This window comes from Chionomys nivalis, chromosome 8, assembly GCF_950005125.1.
Source record: "Chionomys nivalis chromosome 8, mChiNiv1.1, whole genome shotgun sequence".
NCBI classification, from domain to species: Eukaryota; Metazoa; Chordata; class Mammalia; order Rodentia; family Cricetidae; genus Chionomys; species Chionomys nivalis.
The window spans coordinates 66,142,889-66,160,198 of record NC_080093.1 but is presented as its reverse complement, the minus strand read 5'-3'; the positions used below and the strand labels follow the sequence as shown (position 1 = coordinate 66,160,198).

At 49.0% G+C, this 17,310-nt stretch overlaps 1 protein-coding gene across 2 annotated transcripts in view; it reads left to right on the top strand.

Moving 5' to 3' along the window:
- The window catches only part of Btbd16 (BTB domain containing 16), a 50,791-nt gene that overhangs the window by 9,576 nt on the left and 23,905 nt on the right, over nucleotides 1-17,310 (top strand). For both annotated transcript variants that reach the window (XM_057779542.1, XM_057779541.1), the window contains exons 4-8: nucleotides 1,251-1,394; nucleotides 5,096-5,185; nucleotides 7,190-7,304; nucleotides 13,748-13,817; nucleotides 15,668-15,798. In XM_057779542.1, coding sequence (XP_057635525.1) covers nucleotides 1,251-1,394; nucleotides 5,096-5,185; nucleotides 7,190-7,304; nucleotides 13,748-13,817; nucleotides 15,668-15,798 — 550 coding nt within the window. The remainder of the gene's footprint in view (nucleotides 1-1,250; nucleotides 1,395-5,095; nucleotides 5,186-7,189; nucleotides 7,305-13,747; nucleotides 13,818-15,667; nucleotides 15,799-17,310) is intronic.

The window sequence follows — 17,310 nt, the reverse complement described above, 5'->3', positions numbered from 1 at the left end:
GACATTCAGCTTCACACTTGTTCCAAAGGCCTTTTCTGTGATGGGAGTATAAGTCAGAGTAGGGAGAGGCCCACTGAGCCAGGTGAGGACAGTGGGAAGACAGCTGTAGTGGTTTTTTTCCTACCTTTTGTTATGCTGGAGGCTGAACCTAGGCCCTCATGTGTGCCGGGCATGCCCTCTACCACTGAGTCACACCCCTACTCCAAAGTCAGCCCTTTAAAGAGCTGTTTGGGGTTAAACCCCCCAGAATGGTTGCCTGAAGTCAGACACACCTCTTTTTCAAGGGAAAGCTAGCAATTCATTCTCATCTGCCAACTCTACTGGATCTAGAGAAGCAGTTTGATTCCTTTTCATGGTGAGGAGAAAGAACACCGGGATTGATTAGTGATGTCTGCCTTGTAATGGCCATCTTTGAAGTTGAGATTGTTATCCAGTGAAGGAACATGCTGGATCTATAATTCTGTTCCTTTCTATAATCACCCCACATATATGGGACTGTTTTTTCCTAACCCAGCATAACCACACTGCTTGAGGTCATCCAAAAAGATCTGAAATGCAAACTCTGTTTATGAACTCCAACATAAAACAGTATCGTAAGCTGGTGAATAACAATGTCAGGAAGGAGAGATAGGTACCCTAAGTCACACCGTCCAACTAATGGCAAAGCCAAGAAATGGCAAACGGCCTTCTAGGTCATGTCTGGTTTAGAACAATTGTCCCTTTCACCAGCCCCTCCCCCAGCTCTCTGCTTACAGTAAGAGCTGAGTCATACAGAGTTCTCCCCCCCCCCACGCCTCACCTTGGCCTGGCATCCTTGAATTATTCACCTGCCTTCCTGTCAAGATCTCCTCTTAATCATCCATGAGAGACATGGGTCGGATGCCCCCACACAAAGCATCCCACAGTTAGCAAAGGACTTTCTTTCTTCACAGTGCCATTTTACTTCAGTATGAAGCCCCCAGAGAGAGTCCCTAAAGTCCCTTCTGAGCTATTTCCAAGCCCTCGAGTCAGAGAGCAGCTTACATGGCTTGAAAATCTACAGCTTTGTCCCCAACCCTCAGAACACCGATATCATTGCCATACCATTGCTCACAGAGTCCCCCTCAAAGCGAGCAGGCGTTGGCCCCGTACTACACTAAGGCCTGGGAAGCCCCTCTATCTACTGAGTAACTATGGCCATTAGGAGGAGCCGATGCATCCTCAGGTGGCAGTGTTCCTAACTGTGACTCAGCGTCATTTTCTCTACCCAGATGTGATTCTAGAATGCCTCGGCTACAAGTGGGAACTCCACCACCCGCAGATTTTTCAGTCTGAGACCTTGGCCAAGCTCTACCTGACAGCCCTGATACAGAACGCAAAAGGCCCCCCAAAGGACCTGGAAAAGATTCTGAAAGGTAACCTCCCAGGGGACCTGTGACGAGAGCCGCAGATCCCTCAGGATTGAGAGAACATGGTTGTTGATTGGCACACGGTCATCTTCATTAATGTTAAATCACGCTCTAGGTGTGAGCTCACCATGTGTCGAGACTGCCCCCTCAGCTATGAAGTGAGCGATAGTTCTTGTTGTATGAGTTTGGAACTTAGAGGAGGTAATAGGTGTGGGGTTCTAGAATAATACCTGGCATGGAGCAAGTACTCAGTGCATCTCTATTAATATCTTTGTAACAAACAAATCTTATCCAGCCATGTAAAACACAGAACCTACCTCCTTCTTAGAGGAGACAAGATGGGCTATGTTGACTCTCCCGAAAAATGTTCTGGAAGGAAATCACAGTTCTGAAATCTGACTTGTTTGCCCTGTTCGTGCTGGTTAGAGGTTTATGTGTGCGTTTTTCCTTCTGTTCCCTTCTCTGCTGTTCTGTTTTTCATTTTCTCAACTTGTCACCTTCCAAAAAGAATTTAGGTCACTTCTTTTATTTTCTCTTCTTTGCACCCCAACCACCTTGGCCCTCCTCCTTCCTAGTCCATATGTCTTCAGCAGTTACAACACGAGCTTCTTTGGACACCAGCCTGACTGTCCTCCAGACTGACTCATAAGCAGGTGAACTGGAAAATCCATGGTCCCCAAAGCTAGCCAGCATGCTGGTCAGAGTGGGATTGCATCCTCAGGCTGTGGAAGCAATGCCTTGCTGTTCTGCAGCCAGCCAGGCAGCCAGAGTCACTCAGTGGCCCTCCCCGAGCCTGGAGTACACTCTCCTACCTGCTTATACCCATTTGACCAAACAGCATCTGAACCGGCATGGAGCCAGATATGTAAAGCAGCTTCTGCATCCCCACAGAAGCATGAAAATCGGAGTCCCTTCTTGTGATGTCTTTTCTGTTCCTAAGCATTAGCATTTGCCTCACGTTTTCTAGAACAGGGCCGCACTCCTCTACCTTCCCAGAGCTCAGCTCAGGACACTGACTGAGCCATGGATGGAGACTCTGATGGCTTGGAGGGGAATTCCATTGGAAAGTAAGGGAGCCTGCGGTGGGGAAGAGGGCAGCGCTCATGTTATCTTTCATGGGTCCAGAACTGTGTCACTAAAGACTAGGTCCCGCCCCTCTATCCCAACACCCCTGCTAGTCACAAGGTCTAGCTGCAGATCTCAAAAAGGGTATAGTAACAAGAACTCCCTGTCCATGATTGTCGCTGCTTTCCTCATAACCACACACACTGAGAAGTGCCAGGACGCGCCTTTCCAGGATGTCCCATGGAACCGCCACCACCTTCTCGATGCCTTTAGAAATAAGCAGGGCCTCTGTCCCAAGGTTGAACACTGATCTCACAATCATTGCTTGGGTCCTGTGGGGAATGTCTGTGCACTGTCCTGGAGCTGGCATGGATAAGGCTTCTAGAAAAGTTCTGGAGAGCCGAACTCTGTAGTTTCCATGGCTACTCATCCTCTTTCCACCTCACACTGATGAACCACTGAACTAGGAGCTAGTGACGATTGTTTAGAATGACACGCAAAGGAAACGGTCTCTTCTACTAAGCACACTCCAACCTGGTCTGATTTCCACAGGCCTCAGGAGCAGGGTTAGTTTCCTATCTGTCTGGGTGTTGGTAACCTAACCTGGAGGGAAGGTCAAGCCTGTGTGTCTGGCTCACACTCCGGCTTAGCTGGTACCGTCCTTTCCTGCAAGAAACATAGGCTGTTGTGCTTATACCAGGCAGCTAGCGGGATGTAAAAACACCCCAAAATAATGATAAAACATGGTAAGCAGCATGAACCGTCATACTAGCCAACCCCTCCTGTGTGTCTACTGTGTGCGAGGCATTTGTGTGTAATGTCTTTTGCTTTTTGCAATGGGGGGAGTAATTGGTAAGAACATGCATCAGGAGACCATGCAATCAGGCTGAGAGGAAAGTGATCCAGAGTTAGGTAAAACCTGGCACTTAGAGGGTACAGAGGTAGGCAAGGATGGTGCCTAGTGGGTACATCATAAGTAGTGGGTACTTCCTGAGTGTCAGAGGGCTGCGAGGGGATGCTGAGAAAAAGGGACTTTTGTTGACACATTTTTTCTGAAGCTCCACTTCCTCTTTGGCTCCCACCTCATGCGATCTTGAGCTCTGTGGTGCTAGAATCTATTCGTTTTGTCTATTCAGCTAATATTGACTTAGGGCCAGTGTGTGAAGAACCATGGCACATCCTGAGGATGGTGTGGCTGGTGAACCGTCAATGTATCTGCCTGATAAGTGTAAGATTAGATCCATGGTGTAACAGCAGGTTGTGGTAAGTTGGTCTTCGGAGAAGAAACAGACCATATAGTTGGAATAACAGTGCTGTCTTCCCTATGGGGTCAGCCAGGGAAGGTTTCTCTGAGAAAGGGACCTATGTGTAGGCCCCTAAGGAAGGAGAAAGACAGGGAGGGAGTGCCTCACTATTTAGGAGACAAACCCAGACTGGTAAGTTTAGGATCTAAGAAGAAATTGGAAGCCAGGAAGCTCCTGGGATCATAGGTGAAGCTCAGGCCTCTGTACCGAGGGGAAGGGATGATCTTGGAAACCTCCTCTGAGAGCCTCAGTTTAGAACAGCTCCAAGAACATGGACTAGCTAACAGTGAATTAGCTGGCCCATCCCTTCACCCAGAACTCTTGGGTGGCAGGGGGCAAAACCTCGAGGACCACTATACGGGGCTTGTTAGATGACTCATCAGGCAAAAGTGCTTGCCACCAAAGTCCAACAATTAGAGTTTGGTCTGGGACCCACATGGTGGTCCTACACATGTGCCCCAAATACAAGGATATAATAACATTTTGAGGAATTTTATTCGTTTGTTTGAGAAAAGGTTTCTTTTAAAAAAAATATTTATTTATTATGTATACAATATTCTGTCTACATGTATGCCTGCAGGCCGGAAGAGGACACCAGACCTCATTACAGATGGTTGTGAGCCACCATGTGGTTGCTGGGAATTGAACTCAGGACCTTTGGGAGAACAGGCAATGCTCTTAACCACTGAGCCATCTCTCCAGCCCCCGAGAAAAGGTTTTTCCGTGTAAACAGTCCTGACTGTCCTGGAACTCACTTTGTAGACTAGGCTGGCCTTGAACTCACAGAGATCCACCTGCCTCTGCCTCCCAAGAGCTGAGATTAAAGGCGTGCGCCACCACCACCTGATGTAATAATACTTTTACAAAGAAGAGAGCCGCCATGTGGCTGCCACAGCCCCCTACTCAGCCTTCAGCAGGTGGTCCCACTTGCTACTTGCTCTGCCCATGAAGCCCAGGCACCAAAACTAATGGCTGAGGCCCGCTTTGCCCTCAAATTGCTCACAGCCTAGATGAGGGGAAATGGAAGAAGGACAGAGGGAGGGGCACAGAGCAAGACGTTCTATACACACCCAGCAGGGTGATGCAGAGCTCAGTCACCCATTCTATCAATGCTAATATTATGTGGGGGGAGGGGGCTGGGAGAGAGTGGCAGAGGAACCTCTGTGCCACTCAGCAGCTACATGTGAGTCTCAAACTATTTCGAAATAAGTAGGTACCTCTAAAAGGTATCCACCAAACAATCGAACTAAAAATACAAATGACATGTGCCAGGACCCAAGCTATGTGCATGGTGTTGGGGCCTCATTCTCCATCTTCACACTACATTTTCTTCACTAGCTCAGGCACCTGAGAAGATCAAAGAAAGGTCCCCTGTAAAGAAGATCATCATTTCCTTGAAGATCAATGACCCGGCAGTCACCAGAGTTGGTAAGGTAACCCGTCCTCACATTCTGAGAAGGCCACCGTACAGTCTTCCCAGAGACAAAAATGAACAGCAAAACACAGCAGACATGAGATGCATGCTCCTTCTCAAAACTACTGAGCAAATGAGAAGCCAAGGACAATGGCACTAGGTTTCGATCCTAATACATGAACTGGCTTTGTGGGAGCGTAGCCTGTTTGGATGCTCACCTTCCTGGACCTAGATAGAAGTGGGAGGACCTTGGTCTTCCTGTAGAGCAGGGAATTTGGACTGCTCTTCAGTATCGAGAGGGAGGGGGAGTGGACTAGGGGGAGGAGAAGTGGAGTGGGGATAGGGGGAGGGGAGCGGGGGGAGGGGGCAATATGTGGGAGGAGGGGGAGGGAAATGGGAAACGGGGAGCAGTTGGAAATTTTAAGTAAAAAAGAATAAAATAAATAAATAAATAAATAAACAAACAAACAAACAAAAAAAAACTACTGAGCAGGGACTGGAGAGATGGCTCGGTCAGTACCAAGCCTGCTGCATAAGCGCAAGGACCCAAGTTCAGGTCTCCGCACACAAGTAAAAGCCAGAAGCAAGCATATCTGTAGCCCAAGTCCTGGGTGGGATCAGGGAGGCAGACATAGGTGAGCCCTGATCAGTGTCCAGCCCGCTGAGCCAAAGTAATGAGATTCAGTGAGAGGCCCAGCCTCAAAATAGATAGGGTGAAGAATGATTGACAAGACACCTGACAGCAACCCCTGACTTACACACGCGTACACACATACACACACACACACACACACAGAGAGAGAGAGAGAGAGAGAGAGAGAGAGAGAGAGAGAGAGAGAGATAGAGACAGAGACAGAGACAGAAAGAGACAGAGATGAACAGTGCCGAGAAAGAAGGACCAAGAAGGCTGGGATACTAGGAAAAACAGAGGAAATCAGAAAGATCAATGTGGTCACTGGTCAGAGGACAAGATACATGAAGGGAAAGATGTTCAGGCTTCTCAGACCTGGGGGAAGCTACCTTACTGAACTCATGCCTGTAGGGTATAGGAACATCCATGGACCTACCCTTTTCCCAAACAGCACTTGATGTACTCCCCTACCACACACACACACACACACACACACACACACACACACTGGTCCCCGTTGGCTGGCTTCCAGCAGCAGTAGAAGGTTCCTGCAGAGTGTTCAACCTTTCCCCCAGGTTTCCCAATCAGTCATCTGTGTGAGCACAGCTTGCATGACACGCTGTGATGACACAGGTCTGTAGGTATGTAGGTCAGGGAGCACTACAGATAGTGCCCTGGAGCACCAACACAGCTTGTGGTCCTCATAGTATACTTCATCAGCATAGCAGTGCTCTGTTGGCACATGTTGTGTTTAAAGGAGGCCGGGTCCATCTGACCTCTAGCCATAGCTTTTGGTTTCTGTCCTGGAACTAGCTCTTGTAGACCAGGCTGGCCTCGAACTCACAGAGATCCGCCTGTCTCTGCCTCCCGAGTCCTGGGATTAAAGGCGTGTGCCACCACCGCCTGGCTGGCAGTCTGGTTTCTAAATCACTAAGTTACCCTGGCTCTGTCCAGAACGGCCTGGCCTCTTCTGAAGTTCTCAGACTCCAAGGAAAATCCATCACTCAGCTCCATGTCGGGGATCTAGAGAAGAAAAAGTCCACCTGCCTGTATGTAGCATTCTTCACAGAGTCAAGTAGACACATTCCTGTGGGGCCATGGACCCCAGGTTCGGGAAGACAGGCTGGGGGACATGCTAGCCTTGGGGTTATCTGACACGCAAACTCTGAAGACAGGCTCAAAGGAGGATCTGCCTTCCTTACCTTCATTCTCGGCTTCCTTAGGAGGCTGCAGGTCGAGGGGGTCATCTGCCTAGGTAGTCTACACCCAAGTCTGCACTCACCATTCCTCCAAACATCTCCACCCACTCCCTGCTGCAGTAGTGAGACTCCGGGGTGGGCACACAAATCCCACACTAATGGCTCCCGGTCTGCCGCTGCCTCCCCAGCCTTCGCCCTGGCCCTGAAGAACCTCTACATGAACGAAGTGGAGATGAACGTGGACAATGTGCTGGGCGTGCTGGCTTCTGCTCACATCCTCCAGTTCAACTGCCTATTTAAAAAGTAAGGATAGCAGGAGGGACATGCTGTGCGATCTGGGAGTATTCTTTGCAGCTCATTTCATGAAATGTTCCTCTTCCTTGGAGTTCCCTTTGTACCAAGCATGACTTAGAACCCAGAAATAGGCATCGACACTGATGTATTAGGTGTTTATGATATCCCCCATTATGTTTGTGTATGTCGGTCAAGTGATTCTTGATTCCCAGGAATGAATTACAAGTGGGGAGATCCTACCATGGGAAGAGATTTTGCAGGTATGCAAAGTGACTTCCTTCGAACCTGGTTCTCTTATCGATTTTACCTGATTTCACCTAGGAATTAAAACCTTTCCCCATTAAGTACACACACTCCTAAGCTGTCTTCCTTACTTCTTCCTGTCCTCAGACCTTTCACTTCAGATAAAACCTTGTTTTATTCTTGAAAATATTTTTTAATTGTGAAGAATGTTGCATCTAGGCATCGTAAATTTTTTTTGAAGGGGAAAAATGGAAAGATCGGGCCAGCGAGCACCCCAGATGGTACAGGCACGTGCCACAGCCTGGTGACCTGAATTTAATCACCAAGACGCACATGGCGGAGGTAGAGGACTAACTCCCTCAAGTTGTCCTCTGACCCCCACATGCGCACGGTGGCATGCATATTTCTCTCTCGCCCACCAAGTCGATTAATGTAATTTAAAATTCGTTTGTATGAATGTAAAGATGAAGATCAGATGTGGCCATATCCCAGCGTCCACTTTGGGGCATGGCCTTCTTGCCTGGGCTGCTGATTGGTCTGACTGCCCAGTAGGTGAGCTCATGGAGCCTGAGGAGGACCAGGAGAATTAAGATCCATGTTAAGGCTTCTGCATCCTGAAGTCACCTGGGTCCTGGAGCCTGTATCACCTGAGACCCTGAGGGCATGTCTCAGTACTTCTGCCTTGAGTGACATAGTCCAGTGGGGCTTGGTCACCAGCCCCCAGTTATCAAAGTGCTCTTTCTGCAGACTTGAGAGCAGCTGTGTGAGCAAGCAGTGAAGACCGGTTTAGTTCTGCAGTGAGCTGCCCATTCACGACGTGCCTCAGTAGTTTGTGTCATAAACTGTAAATCCTCATGCCCTAATCGCTGCCTGGGATTTGCTGAGGGCTAGGGGACAGTGGCCCCAAAGCCTGGAGACGGTGCGTTGGCCATGGTCAGACACGGTTCTTGGCTTTCTGTATCTCCCCATCACTCTCCCCGCGCACCCCGCAAGCAGCCCTGAGAGCTGGCAGTATTCCTGATCTAGCTGTCCTAGTGAGGAGGCTGGGGCCGGAGAGACACAAACTTGCTTCCAAGGAGAGCAGCCAGGACCTCAGACCTGCCGTTCTTCACCACGCTATCCCACTTGGCTTGGGTGAGGGAGCCATGTTGTCACTTCTAGGGCCCTGGCTGGGGGTTGGGGTGGGAGGGCCGCTAATTCCGCCCTCATTCATGCCTCTGCTCCTCCCAGAACTGTTTCTTAGGCTTCTCTGGGATGCCAAGGAAGCAGAAAAGGACCAATGGGCAAGCAGTTGCACTTGCAAGCCTATGGCTCAAAAATCCCCACAACACAGGAAATGAGTCAAGCAGGGTGGAGTGAAGTCAGCAGCTCACAAATGTTACTTACCCAGGCTGGATAGGATTGGCTTCAAGGACAATTTGTGCCTGTGACAAGCAAAGGCACTCCTGAAATCTCCCTTTTAGCATATCTCCAAGTTCCCCTGTGTGTTGACGCCTATGAACGGGTACCTGCGTCAGGTGGAAATCCCTGTGTGGGATTTGTCTTTCTTGACTGTCCTGTTCCTTCTCCAAGTTGCAGGGATAGATACCTTCTGAATCCGTTTGGTCCTGAAGACAGGCCTGGAATGGACTTGTGTGGCTGTCTGATTCCATATGCAACTGTGATGCAATTCGGTCCAGAGACCTAGGTGGTCTGCCTGGCTCATTTAACCTCCCCAAGCCCCAGTGAGTTTTTGGGCTATAGCTGACAAGTTCATATTGTATAGCCTAGGCTGGCCTTGAACTAGCAATCTTCCAGCCTCAGCCTCCTGAGTGCTTGGATTACAAGGAAGTACCATAGCTCCTTGACAAACGCCAGTTAGTATAAGTGAATGAATATCCCACCCAAGCCAAGAGAAGACACCAGCTGCCCTGGAGAGGACGGAGATTCCTGGGGAATCTGGAAGGATTTCACTTACTAATTTTAGAGGCCACACATTCAGATTCAATTCTACCTATGTTTCTGAGCCATTACCCCATTCCCGGGGTACCAGAGGAAGTCTCAGGTCAGGTTCTCCAACTGTAGCTTCTCAGAGCCTTATTGGGGATACAGATGCCCCACAAGCCAAGGATTCTTTAGGGGCTCAGAGGTCAGGGCTAACCTGCAGGAGAGACACTAAGAGGGGTTTGGGGTCTGAGAAAGTCCTCCAGTACGTTCGTATGACCAGACTTGCAGGGCCATGTAGTTGTTCCTCATGGGAGGCGAGGCCCCTGAAGTCAGAATTAGTTGGTGTGTTGTTTTGCGGTTGTCTGAGGAAGCTGGCCTTGGCTATGCAGGCAATGATGGATGGGAGGGTCAGAGTTTGCCTGAGACTTCCCATCCTCCTTATGACATAGCTGATACCCACTTTAGCTCAGCCTAGTCTCATGGTTCTGAACCTTCCGAACGGCGCAACCTTTTAATACAGCACCTCATGTTGCGGTGGCCCCGGCTGTAATATTATCTTGTTGCTACCTCATAACTGTAATTTGCCACTGTTATGAATCCTAATGTAAATATCTAATACTCAAGATATGTGACACCCGGGGGTCGCCACCCACAGGTTGAGAACCGCCGGCCTCACTGGTTCGTGTGACAGCCGCGGAAGCACAGCTCGCTTACTTGGATCGTTACTGAGCAGCTGTTTCCCAGGCCCACGTGTGGGGAGGGTGGCTTTCCTCTTGAAGCGGGCCTCTAGCTACCTTCAGGCTCCACCCACCACCATCCTAACTCTGACACTTGGAAGCCACCTGTGTGAGCATTAGTGTCAAGCTCCTGCCTCCTCCAAGGATGAGCCAAGAAGAGCAGGTCCTCTGTTCTCCTGCCTCCTCCCCTGCTTTGGTCTGCGTGTCAGAACAGGAAGAACTGTAGCCATAACGAGCCAAGTCTCTTGACCTGCTCATGAGCCTGGGCACATGAGGCCTGCCCCAGGTTCTTCAGATGACCCCAGAGAGCTTAGCATTCTAGGTTGGAGGTCAGGTCGGGCCTGCCGCACAGCTGAGCCTGTGTTCGAGAAGCTGATGGTGTGACTGATAGGGGTTGGTTAGTCATGAGCGTGGTACGCATGAGTACGCATGCATGCATACATGCTCACGAAGGAGGACAACGGTGCCCCCAGGTCACTCTTACGGCTTATGGTCACTCTTACGGCATGGTGACTTCAGGCACCAGATGAGACGCTGCAGCTTACCCCGGCTGAGGTCCTGGTTCATGAGCAATCACCCTGCTAGCTGCTTAGGTCTGAATCAGACACTCTGGAGGTCTTTTGCGGATGGGATCTGTGCACATGTGTGTCACCTGGTGATGCCGCACAGGCTCTCGCACTGATGTCTGCGCTGGTGCCTGGACTGGGATCATAGATGAGTTGCTGTCACAAGACGACTCAGGGTAGCTGGAGCAGAACAGGAAGGAAAAGGTGAACCCGGAGTTTAGGGTGATCCCGGGTCATAGAGGACCTCAGAGGTCCTATCAGCAACTTCCTCCACTTGGGTTAGTCAGCAGAATGGGGGACCGGAAGCATGAAGAATGGTTAAGCAGGAACCCTCTGCGGTGTGGGCTTAGCACTTGGGGCACTGTGAGAGGTTGGTACTGAAGGTGGAGCTGAGAGGAAGAGAGGACCTGAGCTAGGCTCAGAGAGAAAAGAAGCCCAAGAATCACGAAGATGAGAACTGATGGTTTTGCAATCTTAGGAACCAGGAGTGTTAAAACAGAAGGTAGGGAATTCTAATAGGCCCCGGCGGAAATGAAGATATTCTAAAAAGACATTTGTGCCTCTCAGTCTGTCAGACTACAGAAACAATGGACTTCAAAGAAACGAAAATTTCCTCAAAGAATCTCATGCCAAGAAAAGAAAAAGGTGCCAGCCGTTGGGGTGAGGGAATCTTGTATCCCTGAAAAAGATCCCACACAGTCCTGAGAACTTGTCACACAGCCACACAACCATATGGGATGAGCCTAAAGCCCAGGCAGTGATGTGTCCGTGGTGGGCAGAGCCTCCCAGTTAAACTTTAACGTCACATTGGGACCCCAAAGACAGACTTGGGGTGGTATGGCTCACTGTATCTCATCTCTCTTTCCCAATGTGCCCACATAAATAAATAATAAATTTAATTATTAACAGAAGAAATCTCTTTTTTCTGCCCTCTACTTTTAATTTGGCTCTTTTAGTTGGCTTCTTGAGGCTGGGTGGCTGCACCTGGCTTGGGACTCAGACTGTGACCCTTACGTCTGATAACAAGACTACTGTAGGCCTAGAATCAACTCAGCACAGGGTTCTCCTGTCCTCACGCCCAGCCCTGAGGGAACAAGTCTCCTGGCAGTAGTGAGGCCATCCTAGAACACAAGGTAGAGGGCAATCTGGTCATAGCCAGGTAATTTACTCATTTGCTGGTTATTTCTTACCTCATTCTAGCAAAGGCTTTAAAATCAGTACATAAAATAAAAACAACCGGATGCCTTTAATTTGCCTTTTTTTTTTTTTTTTTTTTTTTTTTTTTTAGGGAGAAAGAAAAACAAAGACAGATAAACTGAAACTTGTCTACCACAGCATAGGTGCACCATACACTCAGCTCTGAATGTCCTAGCCGCTAAGCTAGAGGCAACTCCAGGAGTGACATGGAGTTAAAATTGCCTATCAATCAAGAGAAAGAAAACAGCTCAGAGAGGCGCAGCTGTTGTGGGCATCTTCAGGGTTCTCAGTGATTGCTAAAGAGAAAATGGACAGCGACTCTGTTCTTTTTCACGTTGGCAAAGGTGCCACAGCAAAATAGACGTCACGGAAGCCGTTCTCTGGAGGCATGGGCTGGGGAGCCCCCTACTCACTGGACACTCTGGCTTCACAGATGGATATGTTTAGACTATGTGGGGCCAGTGAGACGGCTCAGAGTGAAAAGATGCATGCCACCAAACCCCAGAACCTGAGTTTGAACCCTAGGAACCCCCAAGATGGAAGGAATGAACTGACTTCTGCAAGTTGTCCTTGAAATCCCAAATGCATGCCTTGGCCTTCACACACCTGTACACTCAGACACAGAAACGTCATCCATAAATGCAAGTCCCCGATTAGACTTTAGGTGAATCCCGGCTGGTTTTACTCTAACCACGGGGTGTTAATGAGCCCCAAAGATGCCCTGAGAGCTGCGGCTGCTTGCCCTCTGTGCCCTCTTTGGTAAGGCGAGCGTGCCTCATGCCTGGAAGTGACCTAACATCAGATAAAACGGTTAAGGGACAGATACTTCCGAGATGCCACCTTCTACCTCCAGCTCGCTTTGGTTTCATCCTTCCCTCTCTCTGCACGTCAGTTCTGTCATCCCTGTTTTGCCTTTCTGATTGGCACTTGCTCCTGCCACTGGCCTTCGCACGTGCTTTTTCCTCTCTCAGAATACCAGCCCCTCAATCCCAGCCCCAATCACTTCTTTGTCCTGCTGTTTCAGGTTCTAAATTCCACTCTTTCCGTTTCCGATCGCTTTTCTGATTAAAGTACAATCCGATTTCCTCTTTCCTGCATACCCATGGTACCTTGTGCTTTAGCCTTATTAGCCCTAGGGTGTCCAACCTTTTGACATGGAGACACCATGTCATCTACGAATGTGTTGAGCTGCAGTTTGGACATATGTCTCCTAACCCCTAGCCAATTATAACAGCATGATAATCTGTTCAAGTGTGTACTTAATAAATGACATGTGTCTTCCCATTGGCCATTAGCTATGTTCCTTGTACACCAAAGTCCTGGGCCAGTATCAGGCACACAGTGCGTGATCAGTAGATAGAATTTTGGTTGAAGAATCGGTCAGTGGAAATCAGGCCTGGTTATGAGAAGGAACTGAGATATTTATCAGAAAGGTACTGTTATAATCTGTTTGTGGACAGGAGAGAATAATATTTGAGGCTATCTAGCAGTGTGTCGGGAAGAAAATGCCTTGGAGAGGAGGGCACCCAGAGGCCATCTTGGCAAAACTTCTCTGGCTCCAGGTCATGATGCTACTTTCTGCTAAAGAGGCTGCTCACTTGCCATCTGATCTCCCTCTCTTAGCCCGGAGCTCTTAGAACAGGCCTCAAATTCCTAAAATAAGGGCTCCCTTCCCTTCCCGGTGAGAGGTCTCTGCCGCCACCCTCGAGCTGACCTAAAGTCTCTGCCCATCCTCCTTTGACAGCACATGGGGCTGTCAGTACCAACAGTTTTCTCTCCACAGGTGTGTCACCATGATGTTGAACAGACTCATGCCGAGCACCATCAAGAACTTCTATTTGGCCGGCTGCAAGGTGAGGATGGTGGGGTGGGGTATACGGGTCCTGGGATGCCAGAACTTTAAGAGCACCCGGGCCCTGGATGTCATCCATGAGGCTGAACTCTAGCATGGCTACTCAAAAGCACCAACTCAAGAGTAGAAATACTTAACTTTAGAAAGGGAAGGAAGGAAGGAAGGAAGGAAATTAAAGATGCATGAGCAAGAAAATAGCTTGAAAAGCCTTAATCTTGGGATTCAAGAACAGTTTCTAGATGACCTTTTCACCAAGGCAGCAAATACCTTCTAGAACACAGCCGAGACCATGAGTTCTTATCCCACCTGGGTCCAATCAGTCACTGTTGGGAACAGTAGTGCGATGCAGCTCTCGCTATCAGAGGGCCGTGGACATGACAAGCCACTGCTCAGGGCACTAACCGCTGAAGGCCAGTGCTGATTCCCAAGCCTTCCCTCCTGATTCCAATCCCCTGCCTCGCATCTACCGCTCACTGACAAGTGGCACACCGTGGGATTTCAGGGCAACAGTTACCCATAGCCAGCATGTCATGATGCTGTATCTAAGAAATATACCAGTGTCTGCCAAAGAACCACCTAGTTCTCAGTCACTCCATACACAGCACTAGAAAGTCACTCTTGGTAACATCCTTGTGTTCTGGCTGCCATTTCTCAGCAAGTCTTTAGCCCAGAAAAACCCATGTCCTTAGGACATGCAAGGTCTGCCAAGACCTTCTCAACCCATGTCCTCAGGACATGCAAGGTCTACCAAGATCCTTTCAAGATCCCTGGTTCTAGGAGCCCTTTTCACATTTCCTTTTTTCCCCTCTCTCATTTTTACCAGCTCTTTGACAATTTTTTTTTTTTTTTTTTTTTTTTTGGGTTTTTCGAGATAGGGTTTCTCTGTAGCTTTGGTGCCCATCCCGGAACTAGCTCTTGTAAACCAGGCTGGCCTCAAACTCCTCTTTGACAATTTTTTACAGTGTATTAACCATATTCACCCCATCCTCCATCTTCTCCCACATCCTTCCTTTTCCCTAACCACCAAAATTAGTGTCCTCTGTTAGCTTGCTTAAAACCCACTGAGTACAGTTTGTGCTGTCCTTACGCTGTTGGAGACTGGTTGACTTACCAGGGGTCACAGATTTAAAAAGTCTCTCTCCCAGCAGCTATCAACAGCCAATAGCTTCTAGAGTGGGACTTGGTGCCCACCTCCCCTACAGATCCTGTCTTTTCATTCTTGCTTCTAAGAATGCATGCTGGCGTAGCCTCTGAACTCCACATGGGTTAGGCTTCTTTTTTTTTTTTTTTTTTTTTTTTTTTGGTTTTTCGAGACAGGGTTTCTCTGTGGTTTTGGAGCCTGTCCTGGAACTAGCTCTTGTAGACCAGGATGGTCTCGAACTCACAGAGATTCGCCTGCCTCTGCCTCCCAAGTGCTGGGATTAAAGGCGTGTGCCACCACCGCCCGGCTTGGGTTAGGCTTCTTTAGACTTGCAGTGGAGTCACTGAAGGCAGCCCAGGGTCTTCAGCACACAAGCCTCTGCTCAGGCAGTCTGAACAGTAGCTGGACCAGTTACTAAAGAAGGCACCTTGGAACCTCAGTTTCTCCATCGGTGCCATAGGGATAACTGGGAACTGACCTCACAGAGAGTGGTTTAAATCGATGGAGTTCAATCCTCTGATGGTTGTGACCATGCTTCACCACCCCACCCCTCCACACTCCCAACCTTCCCTCACTCCTACCCCGGTCCCCACCCCAGTAGAGTTTGTGTGGAAATGGGGCATATCTGCACGCAGTGTCGCTGCAAGCCAGCAGAGGGGGCTGGGAACCAAGCATGTTTTATCCAGCACCTTCCTATTTTGCCTCCTCAGTACAAGGAAGAGCAGCTCACCATGGCCTGCGAGAAGTGGCTGGCAATGAACTTGGTACCTCTAGTGGGGACACAGATCCACCTCCGGCACATCCCCATGCATCTGCTGCACAAGGTGCTGAAGTCCCCCAGGTCAGAGCTGGTGTACTACCCGCAGGGTGGAGGTGGGGAGAAGCAGGTGCTGTGGGGGACAAGGAGCCGTCCCCCGTCATGGCCAGACCCACATCTCTGTGGACTTGCCATTTAGTTCCCAGTTCTCCGCTCTTCTGAATAACCAGGCCTTGGATGGGAGCCAAAACTCGGGGTATTACATGTGGAGTCAGGTTCTTTATGCTCTCCTAGGTAAGGACCTGCTGATGTCAGCTGTCTCCTTATCTGACTAGGTCAGAAAAGCAAAAGACTATTGCTTAAATTATTTTTTAAAAAAAGAGGAAGAACCCGACAACATTCTTTCACATTTTATTATGGAAAATAACAAAAGGTAGAAAAAGAAAAGAAAAACTTCTCACCCCAAACAAGATTACATATCTAGTCCCTTACTCCTCTACTGAAGGCTAAATATCCAACTGCCTGTTTGGCCTCTCTGTCAAAGCTAAATACCCGCAACTTTCAGAGGCCCCTGTCCTTGCTGCCCACCCCTCTCCTAGGACAATGCCTTCAGAACACATGAGAACCTTGGGATTCCTCTGGATACTACTTTGATCTCACCTTCACCATGAGGCCAATTCTGTTTCCAAACTGAGTACTCCACAGTGCCTGTACCAAGGCCAAGCCTCCATCATCTCTCGTGGCCCATGGCAGGACCCGCTAATGATACACCTACCTCCAGTGTTGATCTCGCTTCTGGCTTTGATCTCCACAAGGAACATCTGGTTCTACCATCTCACGGTCTGACACAGTCACACACGGACCTTCCTCGGACTCTCTGCAGTGGTGTGGCCACCCTGTGCACGCTCCCTTCCGCCTGAAATCCCTGTCCTGACCCGCCAAGCTCTGTCTCCTCCTTTCTCCAGCTGTTTAGGGAGCCGTGGGCAGCTCTTGGCTTTTAGCTGATTCCTAATGTTTTACCAACGTTCTCACCTCAGCTACTGGCTTTCAGAGCGTATTTTTATTCATCTCAGATTATTTTCTTACGTTATACTTCTAGAAAAGAAATTGCCAAGATGAGTGGACTGTCTGTTTTGAATTCCTCTTTTAAAAATATTTTATTTGAAAATTTTAATCTTCAGGAAAAACAAGAATAGTGCAAAGAACCCTGGCTTCTCAACTTGCAATAGCTCACCTCTAATTACAGTCATCTTTAAGCTGTGCACAGCCACGCTGAAAATGCACTGGGATGCCTTTAACTTCCCTGACCTCACAGCTACCACACAGCCACCGCAGGGTGTCCATTGATCACTGTGTGATCTCTTTCTTGGCTGACAGGGCTGCCATGCCAGTATGGTTGCCCAACACTGTGAGAAAGAGCCACATCATACTTACCACTCTCCGAGGAAAAGTTCAAGATTTGAAGCTTGCTTTCCACTGAGTGTGGATGGCTTTACTCTACCACAGAGTAGAAAAACTCATCCAAACCCCTTTCACTCCCAGGTACACCCTTTGCCCTGATTCACCCACCTTTGTGTTCTGTCCCTGTTCTGTTTG